Source organism: Mytilus galloprovincialis, chromosome 2 (genome assembly GCF_965363235.1).
Source record: "Mytilus galloprovincialis chromosome 2, xbMytGall1.hap1.1, whole genome shotgun sequence".
Lineage (NCBI taxonomy): Eukaryota > Metazoa > Mollusca > Bivalvia > Mytilida > Mytilidae > Mytilus > Mytilus galloprovincialis.
The window spans coordinates 115,395,257-115,412,686 of record NC_134839.1 but is presented as its reverse complement, the minus strand read 5'-3'; the positions used below and the strand labels follow the sequence as shown (position 1 = coordinate 115,412,686).

The following is a 17,430-nucleotide window of genomic DNA, read 5'->3' as shown; positions in this document are numbered from 1 at the left end:
GCGTAAAGGACTCCTCCGTGACTTCATGGATACCTGTAAACAATTTCCATGTGCTTTATCATTAATGGTCACATGAACGCTTGACGGGAAGCTAAGAATCAAAGCGCGAAAGCGCTGTAAAGGCAGTTAATTACAGGTTGTGTGTATTTCTAGTCCAGTTATATCATTATCTTCCATAGTACAGAGGTGGTTTGTAGTATTTAAGATTAAGAGTTCTCTTGTACCTAGTTCCCCTATAGTCACCCATAGTCTACTGTTTCAGTATATTTTCTGTACCTTGCCATGAAATGCATTTTTAAGACATAAAAGAACTTTTCCTTATTAACATAAGTAGACTATTTTTAATTATTGATTATATACGCATATTCAATGACCCCCATCCTATGAAAAAAGTAGTTCACAAAGATTGACTAGTCACCGTACTGTGTGTATTGCAAGAACATCAAGTAACATAATGGTAAATGTACATAGTAACATGTCAACTCTTTTGATGACCATATTTTTTCTAACTCCAAGCAAAATTATTTTTCAGTATAAACATGACAAAGTAATTTACTGGTATGAATGAAAGAGGAGTTTTTAATCAAGAAAACAATGACATCTGGTGGTCATTTATAATAGCTGTCTCATTAGCATTTTAACCACTTCCCATATTTGCAATTAAGACAATCATGACAATAGAAGAAAATGATGCAACGCCAATCTAATACAAATTTATTTATATAAAAATAAAATTTAGTATACGACTAGGTACAAATCCAAGAGCTGATAGCTCTGATGTGGATGAAGGTAAATAAAAGGTAACTTGAATTACCATAAAAGAAGCCCCACTAACACAGGCTGCTTTGTTCCATTTCGTTATGATGTATTATTTTTTCTTCAAACAAGAATGTGTCATAAGTACATGGATTTGCCATCCGTACAATCATTTTTTATGTTCAGTGGACTGTGAAAGTTAGGTAAAATCTTTAATTTGGCAGTAAAATTAGAAAGATCATATCATAAGGAACACATGTGTACTAAGTTTCAAGTTGATTGGATTTCAACTTCATAAAAAACTACCTCGACCATAAACTTTAACCTGAAGCAGGACGGACGGACAGACCAGAAAACATAATGCCCATAAATGGGACATAAAGATAGTAAGACTTGTTACATAGATACCCGCCAACTTTTGAAAGTTCCCATGTTATTTTTAGTGCGCAACAACAATTTTAAACATTACAATTTTTAGCTAAGTATTTTGCACGATCTGGATTGTCTAGAAAAAGTGTCATATTTGTATAATGAACTTACATGCCTTTTTCTTAAGTCTGTTTGCATGATTCTAGTAATTAAATCGGTAGAAAAGACGAACATGTAGCTAGCAGTCCAGGGTTTATTTATTTGTGTAAGGATATTAGATGCTTGTTCAAATTTTCAATTTTAAATTATGCACAAAGATGGACCTTTAACAGGTTGGGAACAACACTCCAAATGAGGGGTAACCCTCATTGGAAAAACATTACAACCCACTGTAAAAAATGAGCACCTTTATATTCATATTATTTGATGAAACGTTTCCCCAAGAACTATGCATCTATTAAGTATTAAATGGTAAAAAATTTAAACATGTCAAAAGAATTTTGTGATGTTTCTAAACTTATATATATAATCTTCTTTATTAATTTGACCCCTTATTTAGAAAAGTTGTTCCAAATATAATGAATTTTCACACTTTTGAGTTAAATATCTTATAATAGTACATTCTCAAATTGAACAGGGTGGGGGTGACCCCCAGGAACTTCCCTTTTATTTCATTTGATAAGTTATATTGTCCCATACAAGAATATATATGGTTAAGGGGTGGGGATGTTGACGGTTTATAAGTTTTCAAACAAGAGGAGGTGGGGTGACCCCCTAGGGACCTCCCTTTTATTTCATTTCATTTGTTTTATTGTCCCTTACAAGAATATATATGGTTGAGGGGTGGGGATCTGGACCGTTTACAAGATAATAGCACATTCTCAAATTGGACGGGGTGGGGATGACCCCCTGGGACTTCCTTTTGATTTCATTTGATTTGTTTTATTGTCCCATTCTAGAATATATATGGTTAAGTGGTTGGGATCTGGACCGTTTACAAGATAAAAGCATATTCTCAAATTAAAGGGGGTGGGGATGACCCTCCAGGGACTCCCCCTATATTTCATGTGATTTGTTTTATTGTCCTTTAATCATTTCTGAAAACTGCATGTATCTATCACATACAGTTTTCCAGTTATATTCGTTTGAAAATTTTAGAAAATAAAATCCCATAGGGTTCTATAGTAAACCACTCCCTCCTTTCTATCCCCCAAAATACCCCTTAATAGACCCAATGCACAAACAAAAGATTGATGGCTCACCTAGACATATTAGTCTACTATTCTATGAAACCCTAAGTAAATCTGACAAGCAGTTTTTGAGAAACGCTGCAGACAAGTTCATTTTTAAAGTGGCGGAAGAAGATTACATCCCAGCTCCTTTGTTCCAACAGGGGTGATCTGAGCCGGATCACCCCTACCAGATCACCCCAGTTTGAGTTTTTTTTGTTATGCATGCTTTCCTTTGTTCTGTAACATTTTGGCGGGAATGCCAAATCCACTATAAAACTTATAGTTAATTATACGGAAAGGACTATCTATCAAAATTCACGTAGAAAAAATCCGGTGTATATGCTGGGATTCGAACTCAAGACCTGTAGCATATCAAGCCACGACACATTCCACTACACCAGGACGACTGGATACGAACTATCAGTAATTTAATATACTTAAAGGAAGCAAGATATTTTTTATAAGTGGGGCGAGTGGGCATACCTGTATTCAGTGGGGTTTAAACCCTTTTCGTTAATAAGTGAGTTGTCAGACTGATTGTTCAATTTGATTTTACATTTTTTTCAAATTGGGGCGAGTCGGTAAACAAGAGTGGGGCATTTTTTTTTATAAAGTGGCGATATAGTGTGGGCCGATTGGCCAGTGGGGCAAGTTGACATTATTTGATATCTACTCCTCGTGTTCGGGGGTCATTAAGGGTATACATCATATAGTAATATATAAAGTATATTATAATGGTTGTGTGGCGTTCTAAACTAGATTTTAATGAATTGTAAATGGTTTTTCTTCTTATCTAAAACAGCTGGGATGTAAAATAGTTATCCCAGTCGGACTTGGTGTGTCAGTGTTAGATCACCCTCTGGCCTCCGGCCATCGGGGTGATCTTACACTGACACACCGCGTTCTCGCGGTATAACTATTGAAGAAGAAGAGGAAGAATAATAAAAATAATAAGAATTGAGCAAAAACAATAAGTCTTCAAACTTTGTTTAATAAATCAAATGTCCTGAAATATTTATGAGAATTATTATCTTCCATCCATAGTTTGTCTTTACTTGTTTAGTATAAAACAAATTAATATCGATTTTTACATTTTCACACAGGTAAACTACGTTTTTAGTAATTTGGCTATAAATAGATCAAAGCATGTCTGTGTAGAATCTCTAATCTAAAATCGTAATTGTTATAATTTTATTTCTTTAAATAATCAAATTTAAATTTATGAAAATAATCATGATTGATAAAATAGTATTGCATAAAGTTTACGTTTTCGGAAGACTATTTATGTTTAGGTCATAGTTCTAGAGGCTTCTTCACAATTATGTAAACAAACCAATATGGCCGCCACACGTGATTAGGTGTAAAGGGTGGAAAGATCCAGAGAAGAAGAAGATTACCTTTGCACACGTGAACAAAATATTTCTGACAAAAGTCAGATTTCTCTTGTCAAAAGGGATTTATATTTATATTGCAATAAATTATTCAGAAGGAGGTAAATTCTGTTTAGATTATATTTCTTATTCTATAAGCATTTGGAGTTTAATCAAAATTCTCCCAACATCAACATAGAACGTATTGAGTCATATACACATACACATACACGCGTAGATTGACTGGTACCCGATCGTAATGTAACACATATATCAAATAGCTAATGCCCGGAACGTAGTAGCGGGAACCAGGATAATACGTAGACAACATACATAACTAACGAAATTGAAAACGCTTACGGTTTCTTGTTCATAAACCGAATTCCGCTTTGAATTACAGAAAATGCAATATTAATCATGTTCAGTCGACCTTTCATTGTTATATCAACGTTTGAACTGATTAAAAAATCTTTAGATGTCAGATAACACTCGAAATTGACCCGACCTCTTTCCACACGGAATACAAATAATGATAGTTTGTAATCAGGTTGACTGCTTATAATGCAAAATACACATAAATAACAAGTTTTTTAAAACGAACAATACACACTGATCGTTTCTTTATTTCCCAATGTAAATGAAAGAAACAAAAACCATATCATACCATAAAAAGGAGAGGAGAAAATTGAACATTTCCGGATCTATTTCTGGCCAAAAGACCCCCTACATAGATTTGTTGGACGTTGCGTATGAAAAGATGTACCTCATGACTTGAAAGTCAGGCCTTAAAGCACTGCCTTTAAAAACCGAACTTGAAATGCGTAATTGACCCAGACTTTAAATCATTTCCGGAAAGGACCCAAAGTTCCGGATCGCGTCAATAGAAGTATTAAAAAAAATTTCTTCAAATATAAAGCAATAAAATTTTCACAGTCGCGAGGGTTTTCAAGGGTCGGTCGGTAAACTGCAAACAAACAATATTTTAATTTAAGCCGTATCAAGGTTTCAATAGCAATGAATATATAAATGAATATCTTTTATGGTGAGTCTGCAGTGGTACAAGTTCGCAATGATTGTAGTTGTTCTAGTTGGTAGTTAACGTTGGTTTTAGTTGACTGTTAGTAGTATGTGTTGACTTAGTCATTTAGTACCAACATGTAATAGTATGAATGGACTGGTTTCCCTGTAAAGAAAACTGAGTATGTGTTCTATAGTACAATAGTTATGCAACACAAATCAGACAAATGTTCACTACTACAAGGATCAAAAGTCAGGCTGACTGACCTGCCCATAGAAAATGTAAATGATTTGTTATATTGTCCCATACATGAATATATATCGTTTAGGGGTGGGGATCTCGAGGGTTTTCAAGTTCTCAAACAGGAAGGGGTAGGGTGACCCCAGGGACTTCCCCTATATTTCATTTGATTTGTTATATTGTTCCATTCATGAATATATATTGTTTAGGGGTGGGGATCTCGAGGGTTTTCAAGTTCTCAAACAGGAAGGGATAGGATGACCCCAGGGACTTCCCCTATATTTCATTTGATTTGTTATATTGTCCCATACATGAATATATATGGTTTAGGGGTGGGGATCTCATCGGTTTCCAAGTTCTCAAACAGGAGGGGTGGGGGGACTCCCCCTATGTTTCATTTAATTAGTTATATTGACCCATACATGAATATATATTGTTTAGGGGTGGGGATCTTGACCATTTCATAAGTTCCCAAACAGGAGGGGGTGGGTCGCCCCATGGACTCCCCTTATATTTCATTTGATTAGTTATATAGTCCCATACATGAATGTATATGGTTGAGAGGTGGGGATCTCATCCGTTTCAAAGTTATCAAACATATATATCATATGATTTGCCTACATTCAGGTAGTAATTTGTGAAAATACAGTAAGAATCTTCCAGCTACTTTAACTGACCCTTCAAAATTGAGAAAAAAAAATACCCCTTCAAAATTGCAGTAATATGTTTATACTTTAAAAGCATCTTACATGCATTATAAACATTTATCACTGATAAAGAAAATTTATACTGTGACCAGGAACATATATATTGTTAGATATACTGTTCCCAGCTGTCACATTGTATTGGATTTTGACATTAAAATTTGTCAAAAAGTAATTTTGAGTTTCTGTTTAAAATATTTTCTGCTTTTTCTTTCTTTTACATATATCTTTTGGTTTTCAATTCTAGTGTTTATATTCATTTACCATGCATAGATGTATTTTGTCACCTGCCTGGATTCGCCAAAAACCCGGAATTACCCTTATCCGCTTCCGGAATCAGATCCGATATTGTAATTGTCTTTTCACGGCAGCCATTGTCATTGTTTTTCAATGTTGTTTTTGTCAGTCAGATACTATTTTACTCGTATTAACACATTTTTTGTCAGCGATTTTCTGTATATAGCTAGCGATTGAACAAAATTGACATCGCTGTCATGAATAATAATGATTAAAATAAGTTTTGAGATCGTTTATTTGGAGACTTTGGCGAAAAGGTTTGCAAAGCTATTTTTTGTTTTCTTTCAAGTGGAACTGAGACTACTATAACTGTGATATAGTTGTCTCAGAGTGGAAGGCCCGTCGGGCATGGCTAGTAACCAAGTCGAAAGTGGAAGGTCGCGGACCCTGGACCACCGCTAATTTTAACTCCTGCCTCTAAATTGAAAAGATACGAAAATTTCGTCTTCTAATTTGAAATTGCCGCCAACAGCATGAACAGTTGAACTTATTATATAATAGACTACTGACGTAGTTGTACTACGTATTGACGACAAACAATATTCCTACGACTTTTGCCATTTGGGAAATCTAAACTACTTGTCTTAAAAGATTTTCGGTGATTAAATATTTCATACAATTGTTTTTTGACATCTTAGCCAAAAGCACAGGGGATAATAAACTACATAAGAATTCCTAATGAGCACTACTTCCTATGTGCAACTTCAAAAGTTTTGGGTGATTCGACAATCATTTAAGGTTTTTCTAGTCATATTTTTTGTAATCCAGAATTAAAAGTATTAAAAAAGTGTTCAATTAGTTATATATATAACATAGTAGCCAGCTAGATAATAACAATGGCAAGTATTTCAGCATTTATTGGGTAGACCACAAATCTAGGGTGCTCGCATAATGCAGCTTAACTGCATAAAAATCTATTAATGGCAGTATTCAGCAGAATTACCAGCTACTCTATACCTGTATATGACCTCTTGACCTCTGTTTTATGGAAACACTGACCTTATTAAGTTCCTCGGTCATCATGTTGACTGTGGCAGTGTTACCAGGTACTCTATACCTACATATGACTTCTTGACCTCTGTTTTAATGTAAACACTGACCTTATTAAGTTCCTCGGTCATCATGTTGAATGCGGCAGTATTACCAGGTACTCTATACCTACATATGACCTCTTGACCTCTGTTTTATGGAAAAATTGACCTTATTAAGTTCCTTGGTCATCATGTTGACTGCGGTAGTGTTACCAGGTACTCTATACCTACATAAGACCTCTTGACCTCTGTTTTCATGTAAACACTGACCTTATTAAGTTCCTCGGTCATCATGTTGACTGCAGCCGTATTACCAGGTACTCTATAAACACCAGTTACTTCTAAACCTCGAGCCTCTACAATCTTTGTACAGAGATCCACAATCATTGGTACGAACTAAAACATAAATATGTAAATACAATCTTTGTACAGAGATCCAAAATCATTGGTACGAACTAAAACATAAATATGTAAATACAACCTTTGTACAGAGATCCACAATCATTGGTACGAACTAAAACATAAATATGTAAATACAATCTTTGTACAGAGATCCACAATCTTTTAAATATAAATATGTAAATACAATCTTTGTACAGAGATCCACAATCATTTAAATATAAATATGTAAATACAATCTTTGTACAGAGATCCACAATCATTTAAATATAAATATGTAAATACAATCGTTGTACAGAGATCCACAATCTTTTAAATATAAATATGTAAATACAATCTTTGTACAGAGATCCACAATCATTTAAATATAAATATGTAAATACAATCTTTGTACAGAGATCCACAATCTTTTAAATATAAATATGTAAATACAATCTTTGTACAGAGATCCACAATCTTTTAAATATAAATATGTAAATACAATCTTTGTACAGAGATCCACAATCTTTTAAACATAAATATGTAAATACAATCTTTGTACAGAGATCCACAATCATTTAAACATAAATATGTAAATACAATCTGTCCCCTCCGCATTATCACCCCCCCTTGTCATTAAATACCTACATCATTATTAGGTGAAGGGATACAACATTTGATGGGGACACCAAACATTCCTGTCCCCTCAGCATCGTCAGCTCCGCCTGATCCTGCAGCATTTGATGTCTTACGAAAACTTTTAATTCTGTCTTTTAGCGTTGTTTTCTGCTTGGAACTGTCATCTATTAAAACAAATATTTTAATATTCAAACAAGTATTAATTAAAAATACTAAAAAGAATTTCATAAATCTTAATAACTTTGTTAGTAGATGAGCTGTGTATTATAAACAACTGCTGACTCTAAGGACATTTCTATATATTCTCAAAGTTGTTTTTATAACATAATAAAAATTCTACCATTTCATTATTTATGACTTTAAATAATTAATTACACAAGAATTCTAAAAAAAATATTTGAATGAACAAACAAACTTATATATTATTTCTATATTTTTTTTAAAATAGAATTAAATGAAGATTAAGTACATGGTTTATAAGTTGGATATCAAATGCTTTTTACAGTGAACTAGACTTTTTTCCTGATTTTGACTCTCTTTCTTTCTCCTTACCTCCTGTCTTTCTATCTTTCCTCTTCATACTTGGGGAATGTGGTATTTTTATGATAGACTTGGTTGACAGTCTGCTCTTTGGTTTGTGAGGCACCTGTGGGGAACTTTTGACTGAAACTGCTGATGTTTGGGTTGTCATCTCATTGGATTTTCTGATTATTAAGTTGGCACTAAATAAACCTTGATCCTAAAATTCAACAAAAATTATGTTTTTATATATTTTCACTCTTTTTTTTTAAGTTAGTTAAACAATAATCAAAGCATGAAAACATAGCATTATCACAAGAAAATAATATCAATCATTTTAACTGAATCAAATTTAATTAAGATTTGTCTCCCTTTATTAATATTTCTGCTTAATTAATTAGCATCTAAAAAAACCCACTTACATCAAGATCTGGGTTGTTATTTTTCTGTACAGCTTCAATCCAAGATAACATTGTATCATGATCATCAGCTTGGAACAAGTATTCTGAACCATTGTATGTCTTCAGTCGGAACACATTTCTCTTCTTTGTATAGTCATAGGCTATGTCCACCATGGATGACTTTACAGAGATGGGCTGTTCATCAAAGGCAAACGGATGAGACTGAAAACAAAATATAAGGTTCAATATCATTAAATCAATCTTATAATCTTATCATCTTATTATTTTGTCATTAAAGTAAATTTGAATAATTTTCCTCTTTTTATTTAACATTGACAGAATTTACTGTGCCTTTAAGCCAGAGTGGGTCATTTGAAGATAATGGCTTTGAGACAAGTTGGTTTACATAAGTGAGATTTTTATTCAAGTTTACATTTTTGTGTCAAATACTGCACATCACCAATTTTCATTTATTCTTCTTTTCTAACAATATAATATATCATAAGTAGGAAACAAAGTTAAGTTAGGATAGTGGCAGAAATACACAACATCTATAAGGAGTATTTCTCAAAAACAAAGTGCGAAGGTCAAACAGAATAAATTTCATGAGCTGCAAGACAACCAAACAAATTAGCTCAATTTAGTTTTCTGTACAGGGAAAATGAAAATATTAAGTAGAAGTATATCATGTTTGTAAATGGTATATATGATATTTAGTCTTATCTTGTAAAAGGTATATAATATCTACTATTTAACTCCTGACATTTCTTCTTACCCCTTCTTTCTTTTCTTTGTTGAGAAAAAGGGCATGACCACGTAATTCAACCCAAACAGGTCTCCACGATCTATCACTGTTTCTCTGTAAGACAAAATAGAGTGTTATATGAGTTGACAAACAAGGGGTTTATATAATTAAAGTGTCTTAATTACTAGTGAACAATCTCATACAGATAGAAGCAGACATCTTTTTAGGTGTAATTATTTTGTCAGGTTGCAGTTATATTGCCAATTAATTATTGTAAAGTCTAATGTAATTGAACTGGAGTTTTGTTTTCTTCTTCATAAAACCAAACAAAATACATCTGTTTCTAAAAGTGTATTCCAGAATGTGATTCTTCTATTGTGTTTTTTATCCAAATAAAATAATTGCATTGCACTGTTGTGTTTCATCCAAATAAAATAATTGCATTGCACTGTTGTGTTTTATCCAAATAAAATAATAGCATTGCACTGTTTCCATCGGCTATATCTGTTTTACATTGTAGATATTCCTATTTATACTGTTATTTTTACCTTTCCATCGGCGATATCTGTTTTACATTGTAGATATCCCTATTTATACTGTTATTTTTACCTTTCCATCGGCGATATCTGTTTTACATTGTAGATATCCCTATTTATACTGTTATTTTTACCTTTCCATCGGCGATATCTGTTTTACATTGTAGATATCCCTATTTATATTGTTATTTTTACCTTTCCATCGGCGATATCTGTTTTACATTGTAGATATCCCATCTTAGATATTTCTTGAATTGGACTGGCTGGATCTTGCCTTCGTTCTGTTGCCTCTAATATCCTTGGAGTCTGTAATAGAATATGTTACCCTTCTGTTTACTGATACTTAAGAGCATATGATACAATAATATATTGCTCTAATAATGTTTCAAATGATAAAAAAATCAGAACTGAATCTACAGAAATAACTATATAGTTCATCTATAAATCAATTCATTCTACACTCAAGGAACAATCATAAAACAGTTTATTATTGATACAAGGCTTACGTTTGATTATAGTAACTTTCTAGGGATACATAAACTGTTGACACAGAGACGTTTTTCTCCCCTTTCTACATAAAATTCAGAAATATGATTGACAGCAAAATTCAAAATTGCTATTTAATTCAAAGGAGTAGGTTCGATAAGGCCCTAAAATGGCCCCCTTTTTTAGCCTAAATTTCAAATTGGGATTTATTGACCAATATCACAGTGAATAAAAGCTTATACAGTGACAAGATAGGAAGAAAGTCTTTTTTTGCAAATTTACGTTCCTGCGTTCTATTCGTGACGTCACAAATTTTGATTTTCTATGAAAAAACAATGAAAATGGGTAAATTTCCATTGAATATTTGAACAGGAAACATATGTCGACAAAAAGATCTTTGACAATAATGTTTGTAATGAAATTTTACATGCTTAACTTGATTATTAAGGTTGTCGACGGCTGTGCTCTATGTTTCCTGATCTTAAATTTGGCTGAAATCCTGCTGATTTTGTCAAATTTCACCAAAATCCCTTATTTTGACCTAACTGAGATGTAAAAATCAACGCTGTAGAATAAAACTATGACAGAAATTGTTCTCTAAAACTTTCTCACATGTCTTTAAATCAACTTAAACATTTTTTGTCTAGAAGCATTGAACTTTATAATTGGGGCCAAATATATTAGCCCTTACCAAACTTACTCCTTTGCTGGACCATGACCTAAATAGAGCCCAGGACCTCAACATTTTTATAAAACTTATTTGTATTGATAAAACTCAACTGTATATTATATATCAATGATCTATCACAAGCAGTTACTATCAAATGAACTTAAGCAGAAAACTGAACAATTATTGAAGCCACAGCAATCACCAATTAATTCCTAAAAATAAAATTAGTAATTTTTTTCATGTGTAGATTGGTTTTCCTGTTTGAATTTGTTTACACTAGTCATTTTGGAGACTTTATAACTTGCTTTTCAGTGTGAGCCAAGGATCTGTGTTGAAGGCCCTGGTTTAGTGGTTAGTGCATCGGATTACTAACACAAAGGTTCCTGGTTCGATTCCTGTTCCGACGATGAAATGACTAATTTTTGGCTCTCCCTTGACACCATTTGCGAGTATGGTCTTGAGGAAACGATGATAGTCCGTTGGAAGGAGACAATAAATGGCTGACCCGTGTTAAGAGAGAGCCATATCTCTTGCACGTTAAAGACACCCTTTTAGATTTCGAAAAAGAGCAGGCTAATGCTACTACAAGGCAGCACTCGCACCCGCAAAGTGGAAAGGAATTAATATAAGTTGCAAAACTTGTTTCCCAATCCAATATAAATAAATATGTTTAAACTAAGGCCGTACTTTGACCAATAATTGTTTACTTTTTAGATTTTGTGATTTGGATGAAGAGTTATCTCATTGGCACTCATACCACATTTATTATTTATGTATATCAATTTTTTTTTTTTATTTCATTCATCATTTAATGACAAAACAGAAAATTAAGTTATTATTTTAAAAACATACCCTTTCACCAAAGAATGCTTTAAGTTTGGTCATGCTGGGAGGCTTCTTAGGGGTAATCATCCTGAAATTAAAATAAACCATTCACAATGTCTTTTAAAAATTGCTGTACATTGGAAGTAACAAAAAGAGACTGTAGAAATAGATATCTTAATGTGTTAACCGAGGTCTACTGTCCAAGCATACTTAAGCATCTAGCTTCATCCATGAATCTTTCTAGTCAAGATATTCAACAAACAAGAGGCTGTTAAAATGACAGCAAATCAGATTTTCTTGCAGAGGTCTAACCATGAACAGTTGAACAGTATGGACACAACATTAAGCTGAAGAATTTTGAAATTGGACATTTACCTATAATTGTCCAATATCCCAAATCAATATAACTAAAATGAAATCTACACTAGCTTAATTTGCAGCTTGGTGGCTGTGTGGGAGTGCAGATTTAATTTTAAGAAGATTGCTTTGGAAATTGGACCATTATAGATAAATGTCCAATTTCAAATTTTGGCAGTCTTAAAAATTATTTTTCACGTTATGGCCAATTTTGAGCATATTTACTTACTGGACATCAGTGTCTGAGTGACTGTGAGTCAATGATTTGTCAAGTGATAACTTATTGGTATCTCTGTCTTTGGCAGTCGCCATGAGGTAGGATATACTTACTGGACGTCAGTGTCTGAGTGACTGTGAGTCAATGATTTGTCGAGTGATAACTGATTGGTATCTCTGTCTTTGGCAGTAGCCATGAGGTAGGATATACTTACTGGACGTCTGTGTCTGAGTGACTGTGAGTCAATGATTTGTCGAGTGATAACTTATTGGTATCTCTGTTTTTGGCAGTCGCCATGAGGTAGGATATACTTACTGGACGTCAGTGTCTGAGTGACTGTGAGTCAATGATTTGTCGAGTGATAACTGATTGGTATCTCTATCTTTGGCAGTCGCCATGAGGTAGTATATACTTACTGGACGTCAGTGTCTGAGTGACTGTGAGTCAATGATTTGTCGAGTGATAACTTATTGGTATCTCTGTCTTTGGCAGTCGCCATGAGGTAGGATATACTTACTGGACGTCAGTGTCTGAGTGACTGTGAGTCAATGATTTATCGAGTGATAACTTATTGGTATCTCTGTCTTTGGCAGTCGCCATGAGGTAGGACGTCCTCCTTTGGAGTTTGATAGCCTCATCATCTGGAGATGCTGAAAGAAAAACTCAAATTATATTCTAACTGTAAGCCACGAAAAAATATGCATTATTGACAAATTATGAATATCATAAAATCATTGAATAAAAAAAAAAAAAAAAGTTTTATTTCTTTACATTTTTTTAAAGTAAAGATATTTCATTTTGGTTTTAGGGAAAGTAAAAAAATGTTTAGCTGTGATATGCCTTTGCATAATCGAAATCTGTTCCAGCGTCTCCAATCAACAATTTGACAAAACATCCTGATAAAAGACCATAGACTTGTGTTACAATGAGAGGTACTTCAATCTTTTGGTTTTTGAGTTGGACGACTGTTAATCTTTGGTTGTTGTGCACTACTAGCAAGGAAGAGCCTTAATATCTGTTTGCATAACCTGTTATCATAACTTACAATCTGACTTTTTCCTGAGTATTACTTTAGACTGTGAATCTTTGATTGGGGTACTTGTTAGTGTTATAACCTGTTAGTTAACTTACAATCTGACTTTTTCCTGAGTATTACTTTAGACTGTGAATCTTTGATTGGGGTACTTGTTAGTGTCATACCACTGCTTGAAGAAGGTGGTGGCATAATGCCTGAAATATACAAACATTTATATTTCTATACTGATCATAATTTACTCATAATGAATACAAAAATCCTATTATAAGTGATTTTTTTCTTGTAGTTTGTTGTGAATAATTAGTTTCATAATAAATGTTTCCAACTAAAGGTCCAATACCTCCACAGTTCCTAGTCATGACCTAAATTTATAAGTAAATCAGCATTAAGGCCAAATTTTTTTTTACAGTAATAATTTTGGTCATTCCTGAAATTGCAATCAGGTATCTTAAAACCATCATAAAAGCATTTTTGCAGTTGTTTTGTTTTCTTTTTCCCTTGATAAAACTGAACCTCCCATATAAAGTAGTATTGGAGATAAAAATCTTGTATTGCCACTATTTTTGCTAGAGGAAGTGTCAATCCATCTTTTATAGTTTTCAAGATAATAGGTAAAATTGTTGACCATTGGTCAATATGGCGACTACTGAGGGTGTCTAATGACCTTGACTACTCGAGAGGGTCCTGCACGGTGGTAAGGTCATTAAAGAGCAATGGAACTTTAATTTATAAGGAGTCAATTCATGATTTCAACAATGCTATATCTTTGTAGATCAATTTTTATATTCCAAGTTTCCATGATGGTTTCAAGATAATTGAGTAAGCTGAAATTTTTTGAGATTTTCTTGTTTGATATGATAATCTACCAAAAACAGAAAAATAAAAGCATATGGATGATTAATCCGCATAGATCATGAACCTGGATGTGCGTGTAGGTCTAACTATTAGTATAGTGAAGATTATCAAGGATCAATAACTGCTCCTTATCTTTTCATCTTGTATATTAATGATAAATGCTTACTAGAGGATGAGTATGATATAGTGGTGGTTTCAGGCGATGAATGTTGTCTCCACTGCTGTGATGGCGGAGAATCAGGACTTGTCTCATCTTGAGAACTGCCATCTGAAAATTAACATATATAATTCTAGAATAAAATTTGATTTTTCTGCATAGCTTTTTGAATAATAGCTTTCAAGACTTTAAAAATTCAAATCAGGCTATTAGATGCAAAAACAAGCAAATTTTTTAAAATACAATAACTAAATAAACCTTTAAAAAAGTCATTTTCTTTCTGTATTTGAGAACCAAGGAAATATAATTATTCATTGATCCCAAAGATATTAAATTCAATTTGTGGAATGAGCTTAAAAAGTTCACATTACAGTTTTCATTTTTTTTTATTTGTTGGAATAAAAAAATTTGTATATATATATAATTAAACAAAGACTTTTTACAAGTCCCACTCCCAACATTTCCTTGGTGCCAAGGATGTAAACAACCAGGAATTATTTGAATCTGGGAGTAAGCCAAGACTACGGGGGATAGTTAGTTCATACTAAAATACAAGTGAAAGTAACATGAACATTAGTCGTGCCCAGGATGGCCTTCAACAATGAATAAAACCCATACCATATACCTTATATAGTAAGGTATAAAAGGCTCATCTGGAAGACAAGTTTTTTTTTACTGACTCTTACATATAATATCTACCAAGCCTACTCTTCACTATATATCTGTATTGTAGCAAGTGTCTGAACTTACCATCTAAAGCTGTGGAACTGAACAGACAAACTTTTATAAACATTAAGGTCCAGATTATTTAACTTCAACATAATCCATGAATTATTCCTAGTAATTTCCAAACTTCAGTATTCTGATCATGATGATACACGTTTTATTTCCTTGTACCACCGGACACAATCAATATTATAATTAACACATTTCTCCCTTATATAATAATTTCCTCTAACCTCTGATCGCAAACTATCCTTTTTCTACATAAAATATACACTACATTTGTACATGAAAGAATAAAATTTTTACATATATTCATTACTGCGTTATATGTTAATCACATGTATTCTACTTTATGTAAAATTCTCACAATTTGAAGTAGAATGACATTTTGATGTTGTTCCTAATTAAACATGTTAAACTGTTAGAAACCTTTATGTGACATAAAGTGCTGTTATTAAGTCAAAGCATGTGAATTTCATTTTTGCTTCTTTTAAAGTGAAAAAGAAACTGGTTAACCTGTTTATCAATGCATTGTAAATGTATGTTTCCCTTGAATTTGTTGATACAAGTACATGTACGTGTATGATACAATGATGATAAAACATCCTTCCTTGTACCCAGGAAACACTACAATGGTTTACATACACAATATCATACTAATCCATTTATTACATAACAAACTATGATCATCGACACAGTTTCAGGACTAACATGTTTTGGTTACCATTTCAAGTGAATTCAAATGCTATAAAATGTTGTAATTATTGACTAAAATTAGTCAAATTTAATGATATTTAAAGCTTTTTTGTTTTAGACAAAGTATACTTTCAAAGCATATTTTCATTTGAATGTAAAGTAAATGTAATTAGAGAGTTCCTCAATTAAAGGTGAAGTATATGTACATGTAGTTAGGTAGTATTTCTGTTGAAGGCCAAGTATATGTAATACAATGTTTAACATCAACTTAACATCAAGATCCGTGAAAATAAGGTCAAGGTCAGGAGAACTATGTCAGACAGATAATTATTCTATATGCACCCTCAAATAATTAATGAACTGATAGTTACTTGCTTAATGTCTCCTTCTGTAATTAACCTATAACTCATAGTATCAAAGAAAAAAAAACATGCATGAAAATTCACTTTGACCAAAGAACCATGAAAATGAGGTCAAGGTAAGATGAACCCTGACTCAAAGACATATTCACCTTTCAATCATTCTATATACAATGAATTCAGTTGACCTTTTACTTCTGTTGTCAGAGAAATGGCATGTGTGAACCATTGACTATTGCTTAGAACTGTTATCTTGAAATATAATTCATGATGCTTTAAAAGGGGATGTGGGGTATTGAGAGCTGATGTTTCTATTTAACTTACAAAGTTCCTGTGATGCAGTGATTGCAGCTTATAAGTGATATCTACAAATACAATGTATGATACTCTACAAGGGCATGTGGAGAATTGAATGCTGATAAACTTACAAAGTTCCTGTGATGCAGTGATTGCCTCTTATAAGTGATATCTACAAATACTATGTATGATACTCTACAAGGGCATGTGGAGTATTGAATGCTGATAAACTTACAAAGTTCCTGTGATGCAGTGATTGCCTCTTATAAGTGATATCTACAAATACAATGTATGATACTCTACAAGGGCATGTGGAGTATTGAATGCTGATAAACTTACAAAGTTCCTGTGATGCAGTGACTGCAGCTTATAAGTGATATATCTACAAATACTATGTATGATACTCTACAAGGGCATGTGGAGTATTGAATGCTGATAAACTTACAAAGTTCCTGTGATGCAGTGATTGCCTCTTATAAGTGATATCTACAAATACTATGTATGATACTCTACA

At 33.0% G+C, this 17,430-nt stretch overlaps 1 protein-coding gene and 1 long non-coding RNA gene across 6 annotated transcripts in view; both read right to left on the bottom strand.

The window, feature by feature from the left end:
* LOC143065517 (rho GTPase-activating protein 23-like) overlaps nt 1–17,430 on the bottom strand; it is a 71,092-nt gene that overhangs the window by 10,196 nt on the left and 43,466 nt on the right. For all 5 annotated transcript variants that reach the window (XM_076239140.1, XM_076239141.1, XM_076239142.1 and 2 more), the window contains 10 exons: nt 14,848–14,949; nt 13,922–14,020; nt 13,308–13,440; nt 12,244–12,304; nt 10,431–10,541; nt 9,730–9,813; nt 8,976–9,176; nt 8,587–8,773; nt 8,044–8,198; nt 7,288–7,413 (listed from right to left, as the gene is read on the bottom strand). In XM_076239140.1, coding sequence (XP_076095255.1) covers nt 7,288–7,413; nt 8,044–8,198; nt 8,587–8,773; nt 8,976–9,176; nt 9,730–9,813; nt 10,431–10,541; nt 12,244–12,304; nt 13,308–13,440; nt 13,922–14,020; nt 14,848–14,949 — 1,259 coding nt within the window. The remainder of the gene's footprint in view (nt 1–7,287; nt 7,414–8,043; nt 8,199–8,586; nt 8,774–8,975; nt 9,177–9,729; nt 9,814–10,430; nt 10,542–12,243; nt 12,305–13,307; nt 13,441–13,921; nt 14,021–14,847; nt 14,950–17,430) is intronic.
* The window catches only part of LOC143065518 (uncharacterized), an 86,255-nt gene that overhangs the window by 26,992 nt on the left and 41,833 nt on the right, over nt 1–17,430 (bottom strand). The window lies entirely within an intron of this gene.